The sequence below is a fragment of the Bison bison genome, unplaced genomic scaffold (genome assembly GCF_000754665.1).
Source record: "Bison bison bison isolate TAMUID 2011002044 unplaced genomic scaffold, Bison_UMD1.0 scf7180017864516, whole genome shotgun sequence".
Lineage (NCBI taxonomy): Eukaryota > Metazoa > Chordata > Mammalia > Artiodactyla > Bovidae > Bison > Bison bison.
The window spans coordinates 3,694,538-3,714,609 of NW_011495069.1; the positions used below are offsets into that span (position 1 = coordinate 3,694,538).

At 37.1% G+C, this 20,072-nt stretch overlaps 1 protein-coding gene across 7 annotated transcripts in view; it reads right to left on the reverse strand.

Annotated features, from left to right (window-relative positions):
- The window catches only part of EIF4G3 (eukaryotic translation initiation factor 4 gamma, 3), a 291,147-nt gene that overhangs the window by 62,375 nt on the left and 208,700 nt on the right, over nt 1–20,072 (reverse strand). For 6 of the 7 annotated variants that reach the window (XM_010829978.1, XM_010829973.1, XM_010829974.1 and 3 more), the window contains 5 exons: nt 19,094–19,227; nt 17,068–17,187; nt 16,564–16,674; nt 11,133–11,303; nt 3,347–3,544 (listed from right to left, as the gene is read on the reverse strand). In XM_010829978.1, coding sequence (XP_010828280.1) covers nt 3,347–3,544; nt 11,133–11,303; nt 16,564–16,674; nt 17,068–17,187; nt 19,094–19,227 — 734 coding nt within the window. The remainder of the gene's footprint in view (nt 1–3,346; nt 3,545–11,132; nt 11,304–16,563; nt 16,675–17,067; nt 17,188–19,093; nt 19,228–20,072) is intronic. The other variant, XM_010829975.1, reaches the window with a different exon arrangement.

Below are 20,072 nucleotides of genomic sequence, written 5' to 3' on the forward strand. Positions count from 1 at the left end.
GTCATGTATGGATGTGAGAGTTGGACTATAAAGAAAGCTGAGCACTGAAGAATTGGTGCTTTTGAACCGTGGTGTTGGAGAAGACTCTTGAAAGTCCCTTGGACTGCAAGGAGATCCAACCAGTCCATCCTAAAGGAGATCAGCTTTAGGATGATGAATATTCAGGACTGAATATTCATTGGAAGGACTGATGTTGAAGCTGAAACTCCAATACTTTGGCCACCTGATGCGAAGAGCTGACTCACTTGAAAAGACCCTAATGCCGGGAAAGATTGAGGGCAGGAGGAGAAGGGGACGAGGGAGGATGAGATGGATGGCATCACCAACTCGATGGACATGGGTTCGGGTAGGCTCCAGGAGTTGGTGATGGACAGGCGTGCTGCAGTCCATGGGGTTGCAAAGAGTCAGACATGCCTGAGTGACTGAACTGAACCGAACTGAATTTAACAAAAACTATAAACGAGCAATTTTCCTTTTCCAAACTATTTGTATTTATGTTATACTTCAATAAAAAAGTTTAAAAATAAATATCCTTTGGTATATAACTTTGGGGGAAACCTATGCTAAAGAAGTAAAAGCTCCAGCGTGTAAGAATAAATGTACTTCGTTGTTTATTGCAGCACTGCTTCTGGTTGCAAAAAACCCTCCAAAACAAAAAACCAGAAACAACATGGGGTGGGGAGGGGCAGAAGAGAATGAAAAAAAGTTGTATGTGTATGTGTAATGGGATATGTGAAGCTATTAAAAGGTGTGAGTAAAATCTATCTGCAATGACCTATGGGGATGCCTAAAACACACTAAGTGGAGACAGAAAGCAAAATGCAAAATGATGACATCATTCAACTGAACAAAAAAATTAAAACATCTTCTTTACACATATGTGTATATTTTGATATGATTTTATAAATATAAAGAAAATTATGGAACAATGCAACCGTATCACTTGCAATTGGAAGTGATTGGCTTGGAAGGAAAGGAAACTTAACTGACTGGGGCTTCAGAGGGAAGAATACTAACTTTTTCTGTGTATTTCCCTATTCTGTTTGAATTATTCCAATAGATTGTTATTTTATAATTTAAAAAAATCCAATAAAGTTTAAAAACTCTTGTTATAAAAGGGTATGTCACACCAAAAGACCCATAAGTAGCTGGCTTATCTGTGAATTCTTCCTATTCCAAGCTAACCTGTGTTATGGCCAGGCCTTTAAGGGTCATTTTCATCTAAAGGATTCTTCTATTAAAATAATTGTGTGGCTGAGTCCCGTCATGGTTCACCTGAAACTATCACAACATTGTTAATCAGCTATACACCAATACAAAATGTTTTTTGGTGTTAAAGACACAAAATAACAACAACAAAAATTCACAACCCTTCACTGATTCAATAAAAAACTGGTAAAAAGTATAAAGTTATGAGCCAGAAGATTTGGGATCTAGTCCTAGTTCTAATTTCTGACTGCAGGGTTTCATGGCTGTCACAATGGAACAGAACACATGAGCTGAGGATCAGTTCACTTTCAGGTGAATATGGCGCGTTAGAAGGCAATATTGCAAGTCACTGAGTTAAATAATCCTAGATTTGAGTTCCAGCACTGCCACTTACTAGTTATGTGACTATGAGCAAGTTATTAATCCTTTTTTAAGCCTCAACTTCTTATTTAATAAAGTGGGGCTAATAATACTGATCTTTAAGGCTTATAGTAAGTGTTAAAATGACATATGTAAATCATCTACCCATACTACAACCTGTTGTTGTTCAGTCACTAAGTCGCATCCGACTCTTTGTGACCCCATGGACTGCAGACAAGCCAGGCTCCTGTGTCCTCCACTGTCTCCCGGAGTTTGCTCAAATCCACAACCACCGAGCTGGTGATGCTATCTAACCACCTCAGTCTCGGCCGCCCTCTTATCCTTTTGCCTTCAATCTTTCCCAGCATCACTAGTAGTGCTAAATATTACAATCATCCTCATTCTATACCTAATATTTTAAGATCTCCACAATCTTCACCACCACCAATTTAGTTCTGAATCACTTAGAGCTATGACAGGCTAAAACTGAGCTAGACTTTACAAACACAATCTCATTCCAATTAACTTTATCAATATAATAACCTTAAATTATATAAACTAATCTGATTTTATGGATTAAAAAAAAAAAGACGCTTAAAGAAGTTATGTACTATTCTGAGGTTGCAAAGTCAGCAAATGGCAGAGTTGGAATTTAAAGTTAAAACTGTCATAGTCTCATAGCACTATGAGACTCCAAAGTCAGTGGTCGGAGCCTTTATGCCATGCTTGTTGCCTGAGACCTGAGCCTGCGGAGTACATTCCTCCTTCCCTGAATTTGTACTCGCCACCCCTCTCCATTCAGGCTGAACTAATTCTACCCGCTTCATAAAAGTTTGTCATTTCCCAGGAATATGGTGATTTCCTTTTCTTTCAACTTGAAATTTCAGGCTCCAATCAGACACCAAGACACTACAACATCACAAAATACCTTATGAGTGTTTTTTTTTCTTGCTAATGCTATTTTTCTCCAATATGGATTTTTAGTCCCTTGAAGACAGAAGATGAGCTTTTTCCTAAGTCCCAACAGACTTACCTACTTTTAACACAGGTACTCAAAAACACTGGTATAAAATGATAGAATTTTGCATTTTCATAGGCACAATGACAATAAGGTGTGATAATTAAGAAAAGACCCAAATGTTAAAGGACACACATTTCTGATACAGGTACCTTGGTAACAGGCAGAGAAAACACAGATGATACATGGCAGTTTTATGACTGCAGAATAGAGGATAATGAACACTAACCAGAAGCTCTTTGGTCTCCCATTCTTTCTCGCCCTAGATTTGACAGGCTGTGGACAATGTAAAGAGAAAGAAATCTAATAGTATCTAAGAGAGTATCATCAGTTTTGAAACCTTTATGACCACAACTATGCTAGCACTTTTACAAAGGCTAGACTTAGAATCAGCATGCCTTCCAATTCTGAACCTAAATGTAAATGTAAGCATTTGCTTTATTTCTATAAGATGATACACCAGGAAAAACTGGTGGCCCATGACAAAAATTTCACATTACAAATTTTAACCTTCTTTAATCTTCCCCACACTTCATGGGACCACAACATGCCTATTTCAGTCTTACCTCCATATCCCCTTCAGAGGTTAAAATACATTATAAAAAAGCAAGGCTATTTTTATACAATGAGAATATTATATGTACTAAAAATATATTCTCCCCTTTACTCTGCCCCATTAACACTTCTGGGAAGAATATGTAGTGAGGGGAGAATATACCTCTTGGAGATTTCTGGTTTTACTCCTTCCTCTCTTCTTACCGTTACTAGACATCGACACATGTTTGCGTAAGCCACAGAGAAACTGGGTTCGTCAATAGCCTTCTCAAAGACCAGGTCAATGACTCCTTTCAGCCGCTCCTCTGTGTCAACAGTAAGTCCTGACACTTGCTTCATCAGTTGGTTGAACATCTGTGGTGTCAATTTATTTAAGATACTTCGAACTTTTCTAAAAAGTTCCTAGAAGGACCACAAAAAAGAAACCATTATATTATCTGTGACAATATGATGCTTTCTATAAGGACTAATATTTTATTTGTAATTTATAAGTGCAATTTCCTAAATTATTAACAAAGATTGTGAATGAGTCACAGAAATAATTAAATCTATTTTATCATATTTTATACCGCCTGTTTTTTTTCTACTACTGATGAGAATTCAAGGAACTAGGTATATTCACACTCCACTGGTGGGACTCTAATTTGGCACATTTCCAAGGGCAATTTGACAATGTGTACTCAAAGTCTTAAACCAGCAATTTTACTTTCATAAATTTATTTATATTTAAGGATAGGTTAAAAGGGATTTTAGCCATCATAACTTCAATCAGTAACCTTTTAGAGCAAATAACTTAAATGTCCTAAAATAGAAGTTCATCTACAAATGGTATAATATAAATTATCAAATAAAACACTAGGGAGAAGTTACTGTAATAATGTTATAGAAAGCTTCATCAAGTTAGAAATAGAAAACTTCCTCAACGAGAAAAAAGCCATTGATAACCCTACTCAGTGGTGAAAGAATAAGTGTTTCCCCTTAACAGTGAGAACAAGACAAGAACATCTGTGCTCACCATTCCTATTCAAAACCTTACTGGAGGTCCTATTCAGTGGAATAATGCAAAGGAAAAGAGCTACAACCCATACAGATCTAAAGGAAGAGATAAAATTCCCTTTTCACAAATGACTGTCTTCGCAGAAAAATCATAAGAAACCTATAAACGTAGACACTAAGTGGGTCTAGCAGGTTTGCAGAACACAAGTCAATATACAAAAATCAATTTTATTTTTATGTATTAGCAATAAACAACTAAAAATTACATTTTTAAAAAGCACAATCTATAACAGTACCAAAACCATGAAGTACTTAGATAAGAATCTATCAAAATGTCCATAGGAGTTGTGTGATGAAATGTTTAAGTGACTGATCAAAGAAATCGAGAAACACCAAAATAGAGATCTATATCACGTTCTTGTATTATAAAACTCATTATTGTTAAGTTGCCAGTTTTACCCAAAGAGATCTACAGATTTAACACAAACAAAATAAAATACCTAATAAGGTGTTTTTTGGAGGGGGAAGAGTAGAAATGAAGAAGCTGATTCTTCAGTTGAAATGGAAAAACAAAAACTAGAACAGCTTAACAATTTCAAAAAAGAACAAAAATTGGAAGACATATAACCTAATTTCAACACTTACCATATGAAGCTACTATGCACAGATAGTGGTACTGGCCAGAGAACAGACACATAATTCACGAGAACAGAATGAGAAGTGTAGAAAATATATTCACACATATATGAAGAACTGATTTTCAACAAAGGTGCAACGAAAATTCAGTGGACAAAGGGTAAGTCTTTTCAACAAATGATGCTGGAACAACTGGATATCCATAAGCAAAAAAAAAAAAAAGAAATCTTGATTCATGCCTTACACATAACACAAAAATTAACTAAAACAGGATCACAAACCAAAATGTAAAATCCAAAATTAGAAACTTCTAGAACAGAGCAGGACAAAAATTTTGTATTCTTGTATGTACAGATATTTTAAGTGAGACAGCAAAAGCACAATGTGGGAATGAAAAAAATCAATAAATTGAGCATCATCAAAGTTAAAAACTTATGCTTGGCAAAAGATACTATTAAGAAAATGAAAAAAACCACAGATTGGGGGAAACCCTTTTATAAAAATATACATTTGACAAAGGATTTATATACAGAATAATAATTTTAAAAAAACGCTCTCAAAATTCAGTAAGACAGCATACCAACCAACGAAACAGGCCAGAAGATATAAATAAAACTGTACTAAAGAAGACACACAAATGGCAAATAAACGCATGAAAAAATGTCCTTATTCAACACACTGGTCTTTTGGGAAATGCAAACTGAAACTGCACTGAGATGTTACCACACATCCATTAGGATGGTTAAAATTTACAGAACAGAAAATTATATGTGCTGGTGAAGACTGAAGTATTGAAACTCTCATGCCTTGCCAGTAACCATCCTGGAAAACAGTTTGGTATACTCTAATAAAGTTAAACCTATGTTGATCCAAAAGCTAGGAATTTACCCCAAAGAAACAAAAACGTATTTGCTCATACAAGTCCTCTATGTGAATGTTCACAGTAATTTTATTCATAATTACTAAAACCTGGAAAGTGTTTATCTTGTGAATGGATCCAGGAATGAAAGTTCAGTTCAGTCGCTCAGTCGTGTCCGACTCTTTGCGACCCCATGAATCGCAGCACGCCAGGCCTCCCTGTCCATCACCAACTCCCGGAGTTCACTCAGACTCATGTCCATTGAGTCAGTGATGCCATCCAGCCATCTCATACATGCAATATGATGGATGAGTATCAAATATATTCACTGAGTAAAAGAAGCTTTACTCAGAATGACTCCATATTTATATGAGACTCTGGAAAAGGCAACACTACAGGGAGTTTCCAGGTGGCACACTGGCGAAGAATCCGCCTGCCAGTGCAGGAGGTGCAAGAGATGCAGGTTTTACCCCTTGGAGTAGGAAAGAGCAACCTACTCCAGTATGCTTGCCTGGAAAATTCCATGGATAAAGGAGCCTGGCGGACTACAGTTCATGGGGTCGCAGAGTCAGATATGCCTGAGTGCACAAACGTGTGTACACACACAGAGGGACAAACACACGACTGACTGCCAGAAGTGAGCATGGGCAGCAGAGGATGACTATAAAGCAGAACAAGAACACTTCAGGGGGCTGATGGCAATGCTCTACATCTTGACTGTGGTGGCAGTAACACGACCATGTGTTTGGCAAGAATTATAGAACTATAAACAAAGAAGGAAACCTAACTAAATGTAAATGATGCCTCAGTAAAAATATGAAGTTGTAAAAATCCATGAAACCATGATATAATAACTGAAAAACCTATAAAATGTTTTGTTTGATCCCTATGTAATTTAATCTGAATACAAGGATTTTTAGAAAGTGTACCAGTTTATCAACAGTTTTCTCTAAGACGGTAAATAAATCTATTTAAATTTTTAAAAATCATATTGTCAACTTTTAAAGCAATACGTCAGCTTCACTTTTATAGAGAACAAAAAATTTTAAGTTTATTAGGGATGAGGGAGTCATTGCACTTCTCCAAATTGCCTGTATCAACCGAGACAGTACCATTTAGGTTTAAAACTTTAATTTGTGCTTTCCACAAAAACAAATAAAAACAAAAATAAAACCCAGCCTTCAGATCTTCAAACAGATCAGAAAATACTAAGCTTAGAAAAACAGGAAAATAAAAAGGTCATTTATTTAAGTAATGCACAGTAAGTGACTATAGTTAATAAGGCTGCAAATATCATATGATATTCCTTATATGTGGAATCCAAAAAAAAAAAAAAAAGGTCCAAATGAACTTATTTAGAAAACAGAAACAAAGTCATAGATGTAGAAAACAAACATATGGTTACCAGAGGGAAAAGGGGGATAGGAATAAATTGAGAGATTGGGATTAACATATACACACTGTCGTATATGTTTTTCCAGAGTCTTGTATGCATGTGAGAGTTGGACGATAAAGAAGGCTGAACACCAAATTGATGCTTTTGAACTGTGGTGTTGGAGAAGACTCTTGAGAGTCCCTTGGACAGCAAAGAGATCAAACCAGTCAATCCTAAAGGAAATCAATCCTGAATATTCACCGGAAGAACTGATGCTAAAGCTGAAGCTCTAATACTTTGGCCACCTGATGTGAAAAGCTGACTCACTGGAAAAGACCCTGACGCTGGGAAAGACTGAAGGCAGGAGAAGCAGGGGACGACAGAGGACGAGGTGTCAGCTGGCATCACTGACTCAATGGATGTGAGTTTGATCAAGCTATGGGAGATGGCGAAGGACAGGGAAGGAAGCCTGGCGTGCTGCAGTCCATGGGGTCACAAAGAGCTGAGTGACTGAACAACGACGACAAACAGGGGCCACTGCACAGCACAGGGAGCTCTACTCACTGCTCTGTAATGACCGATATGGAGAAAGGATCTAAAAAAGGGTGAACGCATGTGGGTGTGGAAACTCGTTCACTTCTGCTATACACCTGAAACTAACAGAAAGTAAATCACCAATACGCCAATAAAAATTAAAATACAAGGGAAAGAATGCTGCTTTGCATGTTTGAAAAGCTTTTACCACAAGAATAAAATCCTACATGATGATGGACATTAAGCAGGCTAACTGTGGTGATCATTTTGCAATATACATACAAATACTGAATGATTATGTTGTACACCTAAAAAGTAATATGTCAATTTATACCTGAATTGAAAAAGGAAATCTCCAGTATCAAAAAACAAAACACTGACCAAAAGGCATTTATTCATTATGACTGAATATCTACTTGATGTTTTGTAATTTCATTTAGGTACAAATAAAGCATAAGGCACAGTCATCAAAACCATCAAATCCAGCTTCAAAGACAGGAAAGTTACAAGAGAAAGGACAGAGCAAAGCATGAGGTTGATTAGAAGCCAGAGAGGTGAGGACTGTAACGGGTTAGTGAGGAAAGACCTTTAGAAGGAAATGAGAGTGGGGCCAGATTATAAAGGGAAAAAAAAAAAAAGCTGGCCACATGAGAAAAGGCTGGCAGGGGGACAGAAAGTATTTTAGGAAGGGAAATATTTTAGAAAGGATTGCTAATGAGGCTCTTCCACTGCAGGACTGGAAAACAGTAAGGAAAGATCAGAGGACTAGTGCACGCTAGTGGGAAAGAAAATGATGGTAAGTTAGAAGCTAGAGCGAGGAGGTAAAAATCAGCCCATCAGAGAGATGAGTTGGGCAGCAGCAGTGGGATTACTGTATCAAGAGGCAAAGAGAGATGAAATAGCAGCCTGAGCAGCAGAATCGCAACTGTAGTGCATGTATGTGGAAGGAGTCTAGATACGTCACTAATAACGATTTCCTAGAAATGTTTCAAGGAGATTAATTCTTACGGTATCCACTGGTGATCATTCATAATGTTGCTATAAATACAGAGGGTAAGAACAAATGTCAGAGTGAAGGAGTTTTCCGGAAGTGGTGGCAACAATACAACTATTGTGTTGACAAAAGGATAGAAAAAGAGTAACAGGAGGAACAACATGGGATGTGCCTGTGCAGAGAGTGAAAACACAGAACGGAGAGGGAATGAGCAAAGACGCTCTGTATCAAGAGCAAAGCATGTCGAGAAAAGGAGGCTGTGCTGGCCCTGCATAAGAAGTCTATCCATCCCACACTGGGTTTGCTTTACCTATTCATTAAAGAAAACTGAACTAATTAATGATACCTCAAAGTCAATATAATTATTCTGTTTCTGAATAACAATTAATAATGGGGAGAACTTAGCCAGAATAGCCATCATTAAAAAGTCTCCAAAAAACAAGTGCTGGAAAGGGTGTGGAGAAAAGGGAGCCGTCCTATATTTTGGTGGGAATGTAAACCGGTGCAGCTACCATGGAAGACAGTATAGAGGTTCCTTAAAAACTGACAACAGAGTTGGCATATGATACAGCAATTCCTCTCCTGGGCATATATCCAGACAAAACTGTAATCTGAAAAGATACATGCATTCCAATGTTCACAGCACCATTATTTACAAATGCCAAGACATGAGACAACCTACAAGGTCACAGACAGATGACTGGATAAAGGTGTGATACATACATGTATCACATAAATACACATGTGCACACACACACACAAATAAAATGCACTACTACTCAGTCATAAAAAGGATGAAACAGCGCCATTTGCAGCAGTATAGACGGACCTAGAAATTACTGTACTAAGTAACACAGAAAAACACAAATGCCTATGGTATCACTTACATACGCAACGTAAAACATGATATGAACGGGCTTATTCACAAAACAGAAAACAGACTCACAGATGTAGATACAAAAGGGGAGAGGGGGTGGGGAAGGGATAAATTAGAGTTTTGGAATAGCAAATACACAATACTATATATAAAACAGACAACAAGGTTCTGCTGCATGGCACAGGGAACTACAGTCAATATCCTATAATAAAACATGATGGAAAACAATATGAAAATAAATATATATATCTATATATACACATATACACACATATATATCTCTGAATCACTTTGCTGTATACTAGAAACCAACTCAACTTTAGTTGATTTAGAACTAGAAATTAGATTTAGTTTCTAAATCAACTATACTTCAATAAAATTTTTTTTAAAAACGGGGAGAACTCTGCTACAGAATAGAGAGGTACAAGTTCACAACAAATGGACTACTCAGTAACCACAACGGCTGTGAGTACCTCTCAAAGCTTCCGTTTCTTCATATGAAAAAAAGAGCAAACATGTATTCCTGCCTTGACAGGTGTTGTAAGAATCTAATGCAATAAGGCACTAATACAACTGCCTTAAACACCAAAAGAAGACATCTTCATAGTCAATGATAAACATCTAGCAGGAAATTTAAAACTTTTAAGTCCCTCTTCATTAAGCACTTCTCAGAGGGAATGGAAGCAGGAATGTAGATTTTTTTTTGAAGGTTGAGAAATCTTCAGGGAAGATTAGCTACTTGATTTTAGTGAATCTGGAGCAGGATGTTCTTGGGACAAATGACTGGGGCAAGTGCGAGAAAGATGAACAAAGGCAGGCAGCCGATTTGGGTCTGACAAACAGCTTGTGATGCATCAGTTCGTCTTGGTCCTGACAGCATGAACAGCTTTGCTGCTAAGTTTATTGTTTAACAAGTATTTATTGAGTATCTACTATGTATGAGATTCTGTGCTGGTGCTCAATCAACATCAGGATTTGTAAGGCACATCTCTTTCCCAGGGACATTCTCATACTAAGTACATAACTGGGCTCCTGGAACCACGTCATGAGCAAGTGCTTTATATCGCTTCATTTGAACTTCACAGTGTTCCATAAGGCACATACTATTAGTATCTTAATTAGTGTCAAATGAGTTATCTTAATTAGAATCAAAAACAGCTAAAGGACATAGTAGAGCTAACACAGGGATAGGAACTGGCATTGTGCGTACAGCAAAAGATGAACAGAGGCTTTATATAAATTGGCACACAAAAACAAATTTGGGTGGATAAAAGGAATTCATTCAATTTACCCTAAGGAGTTCTGAGGGAGGATATGCTCAAAAAGATGCAAAGAATTCAATTTTATTACCAAGGACCATAAGTAAGATGTATTTCTAAATTCTAACTTATTAGAAGTGAAACAAAAAGCAAGATACTAACTAGACTACCACAGGACAATGAATAAGAATCTAAAAACACATTTTTAAGAAAAGCAAATATTGATCTAAGCATGAGTGACAGAATTCTATGACATGTGAACCCTCGAAATATAGTTTGTGTTTTGAAAAGCACACAGAATGCAACTTAAAGAGAAAGTAGATTGTTGGCATTTATGATAGCTTTTAGAATGATGCCTGTAGTAAGGAAAAAATCACAAAAAACCTTATATTACCAGGGCAAAGAGACAGAAGAGTACCCTTACGACTCCAAAGCCACGTGAGCGCGCCCCAGCCCCCACCTGGGTCTTGATGTTCTCGGGGTCCTCGGCTGGGCTATCCCGCCTCTGGCTGGGCTTCCAGGCGTTCTCTGCCTTCTTCAGGTGCACGTCTTCTTTCACGGAGACCGTGATGATCTTCCTGGGCTCTCTCCTCTGGCCAGGCTGAGATCTCCGTGCTCCAACATTCAACAGCTAGGACAAGAGCATTCTTTATTACATCCACACAGAGCACTTACAGTCTACCGTCTCTGCTGTGCTGCTCAAGTAAGGATTGCCGCCCACAGGAAACACTTCTAGATGCAAAGATGGGTATCAGGCATCAACTGAGATGTGATCTTTTTTTTGGTGGGGGTGTGGGTGTGTTAGAATGTCATCACTGTAGCGTATACCACGACTACGATTTTTGACCCTGACGTCCTAAATTAGGTATGTCTGATAAAGCTACTGAACCTAACAAAAAAGACTACCCTAAGTGAAATTACTGCTTCTTTTTTTCTTAACTCGTTATGTGACTTTGACTAGTCACTTGGACAACTACAGAAATTCAGAGGCAGAGATCACCACAGTTACAAATCTGCTTCAAAAACTGTCTCTACACTTTCGGTGTGCAATGCAAATACACCCTTCCCATGAAAATTATTACAGCATAGACACCCCGACTGACTGCAGACCTTAATGCTGCTAAGTTGCTTCAGTCGTGTCCGACTTTGTGCGACCCCATGGATGGAAGCCCACCAGGCTCCCCCGGCCTTGGGATTCTCCAGGCAAGAACACTGGAGTGGGTTGCCATTTCCTTCTCCAACGCATGAAAGTGAAAAGTGAAAGGGAAGTTGCTCAGTCGTGTCTGACTCTTAGCGACCCCATGGACTGCGGCCTACCAGGCTCCTCCATCCACGGGATTTTCCAGGCAAGAGTACTGGAGTGGGGTGCCATTGCCTTCTCTGAGACCTTAATAGATCCCTCTAAGTTTGCTGTGCCAGAAATACTACAATAAGTCTTCCTTATGTCATTAATGAAATCCAACTAAATCACTCCCTGAAAAAAGGCCTTTGTCAGCTCTTTGTTCCTCCCAGAGCCCCACTATGCTCATTCTGTTAAAAGCAATGTATGTTAGCATGTCACACTGGTCAGCAAATCAGAAATGTTACTGTAACAGTAATGGGTAACTTAAAAGTTATATTCTATGTATTAAAATGTTCCTAATAAATGCTACTCTAAATGCCTGGAAATACTTTTTCAAGATTAAATAACTGGAGTGATAGAGAGTTCTGCTTATGACCAATCCAAGATCTGGGATACTGACTGCCCTTACTTTTTCTGACAGGTCCTTCTCTGAATGATGAAGAAATATTACAATTAGGTTTCAAGAGGAAAAAAGGAGGAGAAAAAAAAAAAAATGCTTCACACAAGACAGACAGACCAGAATCCTATCTCACTTAATGCTCCAATACTTCCCTTTAAGTAGAAACTAAAGCAATTATCCTCCAATAAAGAGAGTAAATAAAAGGTCATACTTCATACAGAAAGACACATTCGAGAGAGACATGGTCTGAGGACTCTGATAAGCTTCAAAGCCTTTACACATCACCCATCTCAGAATTAGTTATCCTCTTACCCTTCCTTGACCACGTGCCCTAATTAGAAACAGCACTATTAAGGATGTTTCAGGATCAAAACTTAGAATTTCTGGGCAATACACACTAAATATGTCTAGCTAAGGACTCAGTACTAATGATATAATGTTAGATTATTTTGTAATCTAACAAATGAAAAAAAAAAACAAAAAACTGAAGTCAAATAAATCCCGAGGTACCACACATGGTATAACTAAGACAGAACTAAAAAAGATCATCAGACTGGGGAAGTATCGACTGGAAAGAGCCGCTAAATCAGACAGCACTACTGTAAGATTTATTTCTCACTGAAACCTTGCTCGTTCAGGCAGAAGAACTGTTAAGAAAAGGCAGCAAACCATGTGTTGTTTGGTTTTTATAATTCAAAATATATTCTACTGTTAATTAATGTCAGTTACTATCTTTTTTAAAGTTTGGATAAAATTCAAATAAACAGATCACAGATATTCAATTTAATCCATGCATCTGCACATAGAAACTTGTTAAAAACAACGATTGGTGGGTATTATAAAAGGTATTATGCCAAAATCATGTAAGAGCCATAGTATAATTTGTGGATATAATTTTAACTATGTTTGCATTAAGTTAGAAAATGTTCACTTCCAAAAAAGAAATTGCAAATACCAATGAACGTTTGAGATTTCTAAAAAGTAAATATGATTTACGAAACAACTCTATCTGTCCCAAGACAAATATAAGTGAATTTCAGACAAGCAGGAAAGAGATGTGAGAGATATTAAATAAGTAGATAACAAGTGTTTCAAAGTAAAAAAAAACTGTTAAAAAAAACAAACTTTTTAAAGTCCTGGATTAAAAAATTGAAATTGTAACCCATGTGCAACCTCCCAAGACAAATTTAAATATCTCTGGACAAAACTAAGATACTGCTCACAAATATTTACCCAAGTATACTGAGTCCTCAACAGATTATTATTCTTATAAATGCTTAATATGTTTGATTATAATTTATAGCTAACATTCTTCTGTTTATACTCAGAATGATTCACTGGAATATCAATGCCTGGAATGGCTATGGTAAAGTGGAGAAGAGAGGCAGATTAGAAGACAAAAGAACTGTGGTCTCTTGAATACAATTCTGCCACTTATGAGCAAAGTTACTATGAACAAGTCTGCTGAACTTAAACCACCTCATATATTAAATGCTTATCATACCTACATGAGTTATTAACTAGGATCACGGGATATATAATAGTAAGGCATGCCAAAGGACCTTAAAAACTAAGTACAATATCAGGTAGTACAATATTATCATGAATATCAAAGAAAAAAAAGAAATTTTTAAAGAAGTGATATACAGGTTGGTATAAAAACCTTTAAACACCCTGTATCCTTTTTGTGTGTGGAAAAACTTAATATAAATTGTCAGATTTTCAGTATCATTCAAAAGCTGTACCATAGGTAATGAATGACTTTAGTTACTAAATACAGATAAAATTCTAGGATCCTGTGCTAAGAGTTATGGAACATATAAAAAGAAATAAAGCCTGGTTTCTTTGCTTGAAAGACAAACAATTCTGACTGATGGTGAGAAGATGAACTTCAAGGTATAATGTGTGCAGGGTCCACATTTCTTAAACGTGTTACATAAGAAACTACAGATCTCTGTTGTAGAATTGAATATATATTGCTCCTATCTCACTCAGAGACTAAAACCTCAAACTTTTCTGCTTACTTGGATAACCAAAGAAAACAGGACCAATATGCACTGTAGCATTTGTTCTTTCCCTTTAAGAGAAAAGGATGCTACCTGCTCAGGAAACCTCTCTGTATGAAGGATTTTCATCACAGTTCAGTGAATCTCAAATTAGTTACAATGAACACGAATGGCAAGTTACTAGTCTAGGTCTACAGCCCCCTTCTCGATACATTTCTTTTGAGGCACATTCTGCGATATCTGCAAACAGATTACTATTAAAATTAACACCACAATAGCCAAGTAACTTGACTTTTAAAAAACTACAGAGATGATACTGCCTGGGTGCTTTCATCAAAAGATGAACTTTTATGGTTAAAAATTATATATAACTGTGTATGGCACTAGTATAATTGCTACACATTAAAAATATGTTATAACAAGTCTGTTGCAGCAAAGTTTATACCAGGAGTCACAGCAACTAAAGCTAGACTAAGAAGCATACCCAGTATGTCTTAACAGTTTTCGATGTAATTATTTATAAGCCAATTTGGAAGCTGTATGGAGCCAAAAACTATGAAGAGTAGGGCTGCTTTTTTTTCCCCAAGCAGCATTATTGATTGTTCCTTTATATGTTATGTATATTCTTTAAAATTCCCATCTTTACCTTCACCAATATACCAAGTAAGCTGGACAAATTAAATGGAGAATATGTTAGCTATGGGAACTGTTGGAAGAATAATTACTTATATTAAGACAATGTTATCAATGTTACTCTGATCACAATTCCACTTAAAAAACAGAATGTGGAACATTGACAGAGCTATGAAAAGAAAGTGAGTTAAACAATTAAAGTGAATATTTTTGGAGACTCTACAAGTTATTGATCATGGTTCATCTCCTGTCACATTACTTTGCACTAAATAATCATGTACCTGATATATGTAGGCAAATAAATTACCGGGAAAATATACACTGGGACAGTTACTTTTAAAAACTCATTCTCTAGTTTCAGTATTTTGAGTAAGATATAGCTATGCTTAATTCATAATACCTCCTTTAAGCTATACCTGATTATCAGACAAAAGCAAGCTGATAATGAAAACTGACCGTATACACTGGAAGAGGAGATGCAAAAACTCCTATCTTCTGTGAGTGACATATGAACAAAACTGAGCAACATGATAACTACAGATATTAACCAGAGAATAATAAAGATGGCATCAACATTATTTCAAATGTTTGGCTAAACAAAGATATAAACTGAAACCAAAACAAAAACAAAGATTAACAAACTCACCAACGAAGGGAAATAATACTGAAAAACTGGTATAAAATAGTTTCTAGAAAGCTGCTTTCTAAGACTTTCTGGTGAGGAAATTCCAACTTTAGAAAAAAATTTTAATTTGGTATTTAGAGAAATTAGATAAATTTAAATTTCAAACCCAAGTAAGAATAGAATATTATACACACAGGGGTCTTTAAGAAGGTGATGCTCAATAAAAAGTATGCTTCAAATTAAAATTTTCTCTAGGTTTTATAAAGCCTTTGACATGGTGCAGACATTCCAGTGTTTGCAATCAGTGTTTGGTTAAACAAATAATTCAAGTATCTACAAAGTGTGATTTGTTGTCAGAAGGTGTAGTCTTATTTCAGAGCAAGTTTCAGAAGCTGCCATTCCCGAAATAAAAAGGTGATGGGGAAATAAAAAGTGCCACCTTCTATAAACATATTTTTACAAACATACAGTAGTATAAACAGGGTGATCCACAAATGTACATCAAACCCTGAGCTCCTTTAGAACTTTAAATTAAATTCTCTCTATATCACTCCAAGTTGGGGAAAAAGAGGTATTCACATCACGGGCAACTTCACCCCAATGCTTTCTACAAGTCTCCAAAGCATGGAGTAGGCAGAGCCTGCCAAATTCTGCCCAGTGCAGTGCCCAGTGTAACTCCATAGGCGATGCCACTCCCACCGCTGAAGAGCCTGCCGCTGGGAGTGTAAAGGCCATCTGCAGCTTACCAACACTGCACTCTTTTGGGTATATCACGTTTTCATATTTTGGCTTCACGACTTACAGTAAGTGAGAAGAGTAAAACAGGAAATGTAACACCAGAAACTACTGTTTTGTTTTGTTTTTTAAAAAAAGGATTCAGCGCACCCCTAGAGGCAGGCTCTTCAGGGGTGGGTGCGACATCGCCAGTGGAGTGGAAGCTGGGGCTTTGCTCTGTTCCAGAATTGGCAATCCATGCCTGCTCTGCACTTTGCAAACCTGTAGAAACAAAGACAAAGAGATGACCATTAGCTGAATGTCATCAGACGTCTCTAGTGTATCGGGACACCTCACGACAAAACAGGGATCCTATATAAGGCTGGTTCTATTTTTAACCCACGTGCAGGTCTTTTCAACTGAAAAAATGTGGGGAAAAAAAAATTCAAGACCAAATTAATGCAGACCAGCTTCTTTCAAGTAAAAACTTGAAACTCAAGTGTAGTCTTTATTTGTTTGAATATTAGTATGGAAAGGATAGTCTTTGCCTCTTCTACTTCCTCTTCTTGGTTAGAAGAATCAAAGAATAAAAAATCGCTCTCCTGCCATTAGACAAGATGTCATGAAGTCTATGACAGTTTCTAACTAATTAGGTTGTAGGGAACTTGCACTTACAGGTACACCTCTTCCACCAGGGGCTTGCCTTCCAAAATCTGCAAAGGCTGGAGTAAAGTCTGGTCCTCGAGGCAAAATCCGAGGATCCAGAGCTCGCATTGGCAATTTTGGTTGATTGATCTGCACAAAGAAGCAAAGAAAAGCTTAATACAAGTTTCAGAGCATTCAGTGCCACAAAGACAAAAACTCAGACTAAAAGTTATGTCAGCTGACAAGATAGAGCTGGCTTTCTGAGCCAGTGGGAGTCCAATCTGAATCATGATAGAGTCTCCTGGGTTAGCCATAGACCCCTTAGGTCAACAGTGGTTTTCTGGTTGCCTTGGAATGATCAGGTCTAAAATTCCCAGCTCACTTGACACTGTAGGGCCAAGAGAATGGCACAAGACAAGCTATTTTGAGAACTTACGAACTACAGCCAAATTCTGGAATCATTTTCCAGGATCATTAAAACACCTGCCTATAATAAATCTGATATAGCTTGTTATGGTTTTGATGCTACTAACTTACGGTTAGTAAAGAATGTATTTTGAATGGACAACAAATCTCAAAAGGAGACAAGTTTCATGTAGGATGACTTTATTTTTCAGTTGTGCCACAGGGCTTGTGGGATCTTAGTTCCCCAACCAGGGATTGAACCTGGATCCCCAAAATTAAAGTGCCAAGTCCTAACCACTGGACTGCCAGTGAATTCTCTATGATGATCCACTTAAAAACCTCATCTTGTCCGCTTTGTTAATCGGAGACATCTGGATTTGTATAAGCATGTAACGTGACTATAGACTCAACAAAGCTAAGTACCTTAGTGAGAAATCAACTTATCATCAGCCAAAGTCAAACTGATAAGCAGGCAGACAGGAAAAAACATTTTCTAAGAGGACAGTCTCATTCAGTGGGCATAACAAAGCTTGTCCTCTGAATACTGAAGTAGTCTTAAATTAGTACCACCAGTCATTCAACTGTCTTCCCATAAGCACCTAAGAAAGAAGACCTAGTAAGAGAAGGAAGAAGATCTGTTGCTCTAAGAGAATAAATGCTACAAATAAGGTCTGGATAAGTAGCTACAGGGATTATCAATAAGAACTGGATCTCACTCTTCAAGAAAGTTACCAACTACACTTTACTTAGGGATTAACAGTTCCTCTATAAAACGAGAGCTTAGTCACCAGAACTGGTTCATCATTGATGTATGTAAAATTATTCTGGCAAATATACACCTGACTTTACATCTTTAAATTGATGAACAGATGAAATAAACACTGATTGTACTAATTTTCTGTATGTATGATTAAGATCAGATGTAAAGAAAAAGGGTACCTATCTATTTGCAAAGGATTAAAGACTGATCCTCCTATAAGTATCTACTGGAGAAATTCTGAGTTATACACTATTTGAATTACGTTTCCTCTCACTTAAGTTTGATCTGCCAAATACTTGCCTAGGTTTCTGACCTATCCTCAATGCTACTCTAATTCCCTATTGAGATTTTAGCACAGTGCATAAACAGGTCTACATCTCCTTAAGCTTATTAGCCCAAAAGACACACAATTTCTACCTTATCACTAGGAAACAGCTGTAATAAGCCAACAATAAATTTTAAAACTTTACCACTCAAATATGAGCCAAACTCCATAATTACTATGAGCTACAGTAAACCTAAGACCCAATAATGCTTAATGAAACATTTAATTCAAATGTTACTTTAACAATTTCTAAAAAGTGCTCATACTTCATATATTATGGGGGCTTCCCCGGAAGCTCAGCTGGTAAAGAATCCACCTGCAATGCAGGAGATCCCTGTTCGATTGCTGGGTTGGGAAGATCTGCTGGAGAAGGGACAGGCTACCCACTACAGTATTCTGGCCTGGAGAATTCCATGGATAGAGGAGTCTGACAGGCTACAGTCCATGGGGTCACAAAGAGTTGGACACGACTGAGCGACTTTCACCTTCTTTTCACATATTTGCCCTGAGAGTTAAAAACCAGTTCCCACCAAAAAGACATAGCTTTCACTGAGTGCTCAGCTTACCTTGTCAAGAACCACATCACTGATGGGAGGCAGGCCCTCTGGTTTCTGAATACACGCTGGCATGAATTGGAAATCCAGCAAAAACTCCCTGTCATACTGCTTCTTGCCTTCCGAATCAGGAGGCTTCCAGGATTCTAAAAAGAGGAGAGCAGGCAGACCACAGTCTATAAGGTCACTCTATGTATATCTAGCAAGAACATAAGCTGACTGCAATATCTCATCTCACCGTATGCAAACAAAACCACAAAGAAAACAATGAGCTACAGTCAGAAAACGTCATGGGAAGATTTAAACTGTTACTTGTTCTTTATCCCTTCTGGATACCTCTGGAGAGTAATCTGAAGTAAGATGCTACAGGAACCATTTCATTTACACATAAGCAGACTTTGGTAAGGGTCACGAATAATCTTCATTAAATAAATCACCAAGTCTTTTTTAAAAATAGTTTTTAAAAGTTGTACTCCATTTACAGCTATTACAAAATACTGGCTGTATTTACCATGTTGTACAATACATCCTTGCAGACTATCTTATGCTCCATAGTTTATATATAATACTTTTGGTTTCCTGCAAAAGGAGGATACTTTGGAATGTTACTATGGAGAGGGAAAAAAGGTAAAAGGACATAAATAAAACTAAATAACTTATTAAAGATTCTGAAAAGTCTAAGCAGACTATAGATTCCCCCCTCCCCTAATTACAGTTTAATCTGAAGAAAATAAAATAATGGATCTGCTTGCTGAGCCAACTAAACTGGGAAAGGACATATACCTTTGTCCAAGAATCCTGTCACTAAACATATTCTTAGCTGATATTTTTCATATGAATATTAACAACAGTTTTTACCACAGTACTTTTTTGCTACTATCACTATTATTTCAGCTATCATTAACAATCCTATCGTAATATAAAGCTGGAAAATTTCTTGAAATTTTTACTGTTACTAAAATCAAGTCACAGTTTTTTCTTTTAATTAACA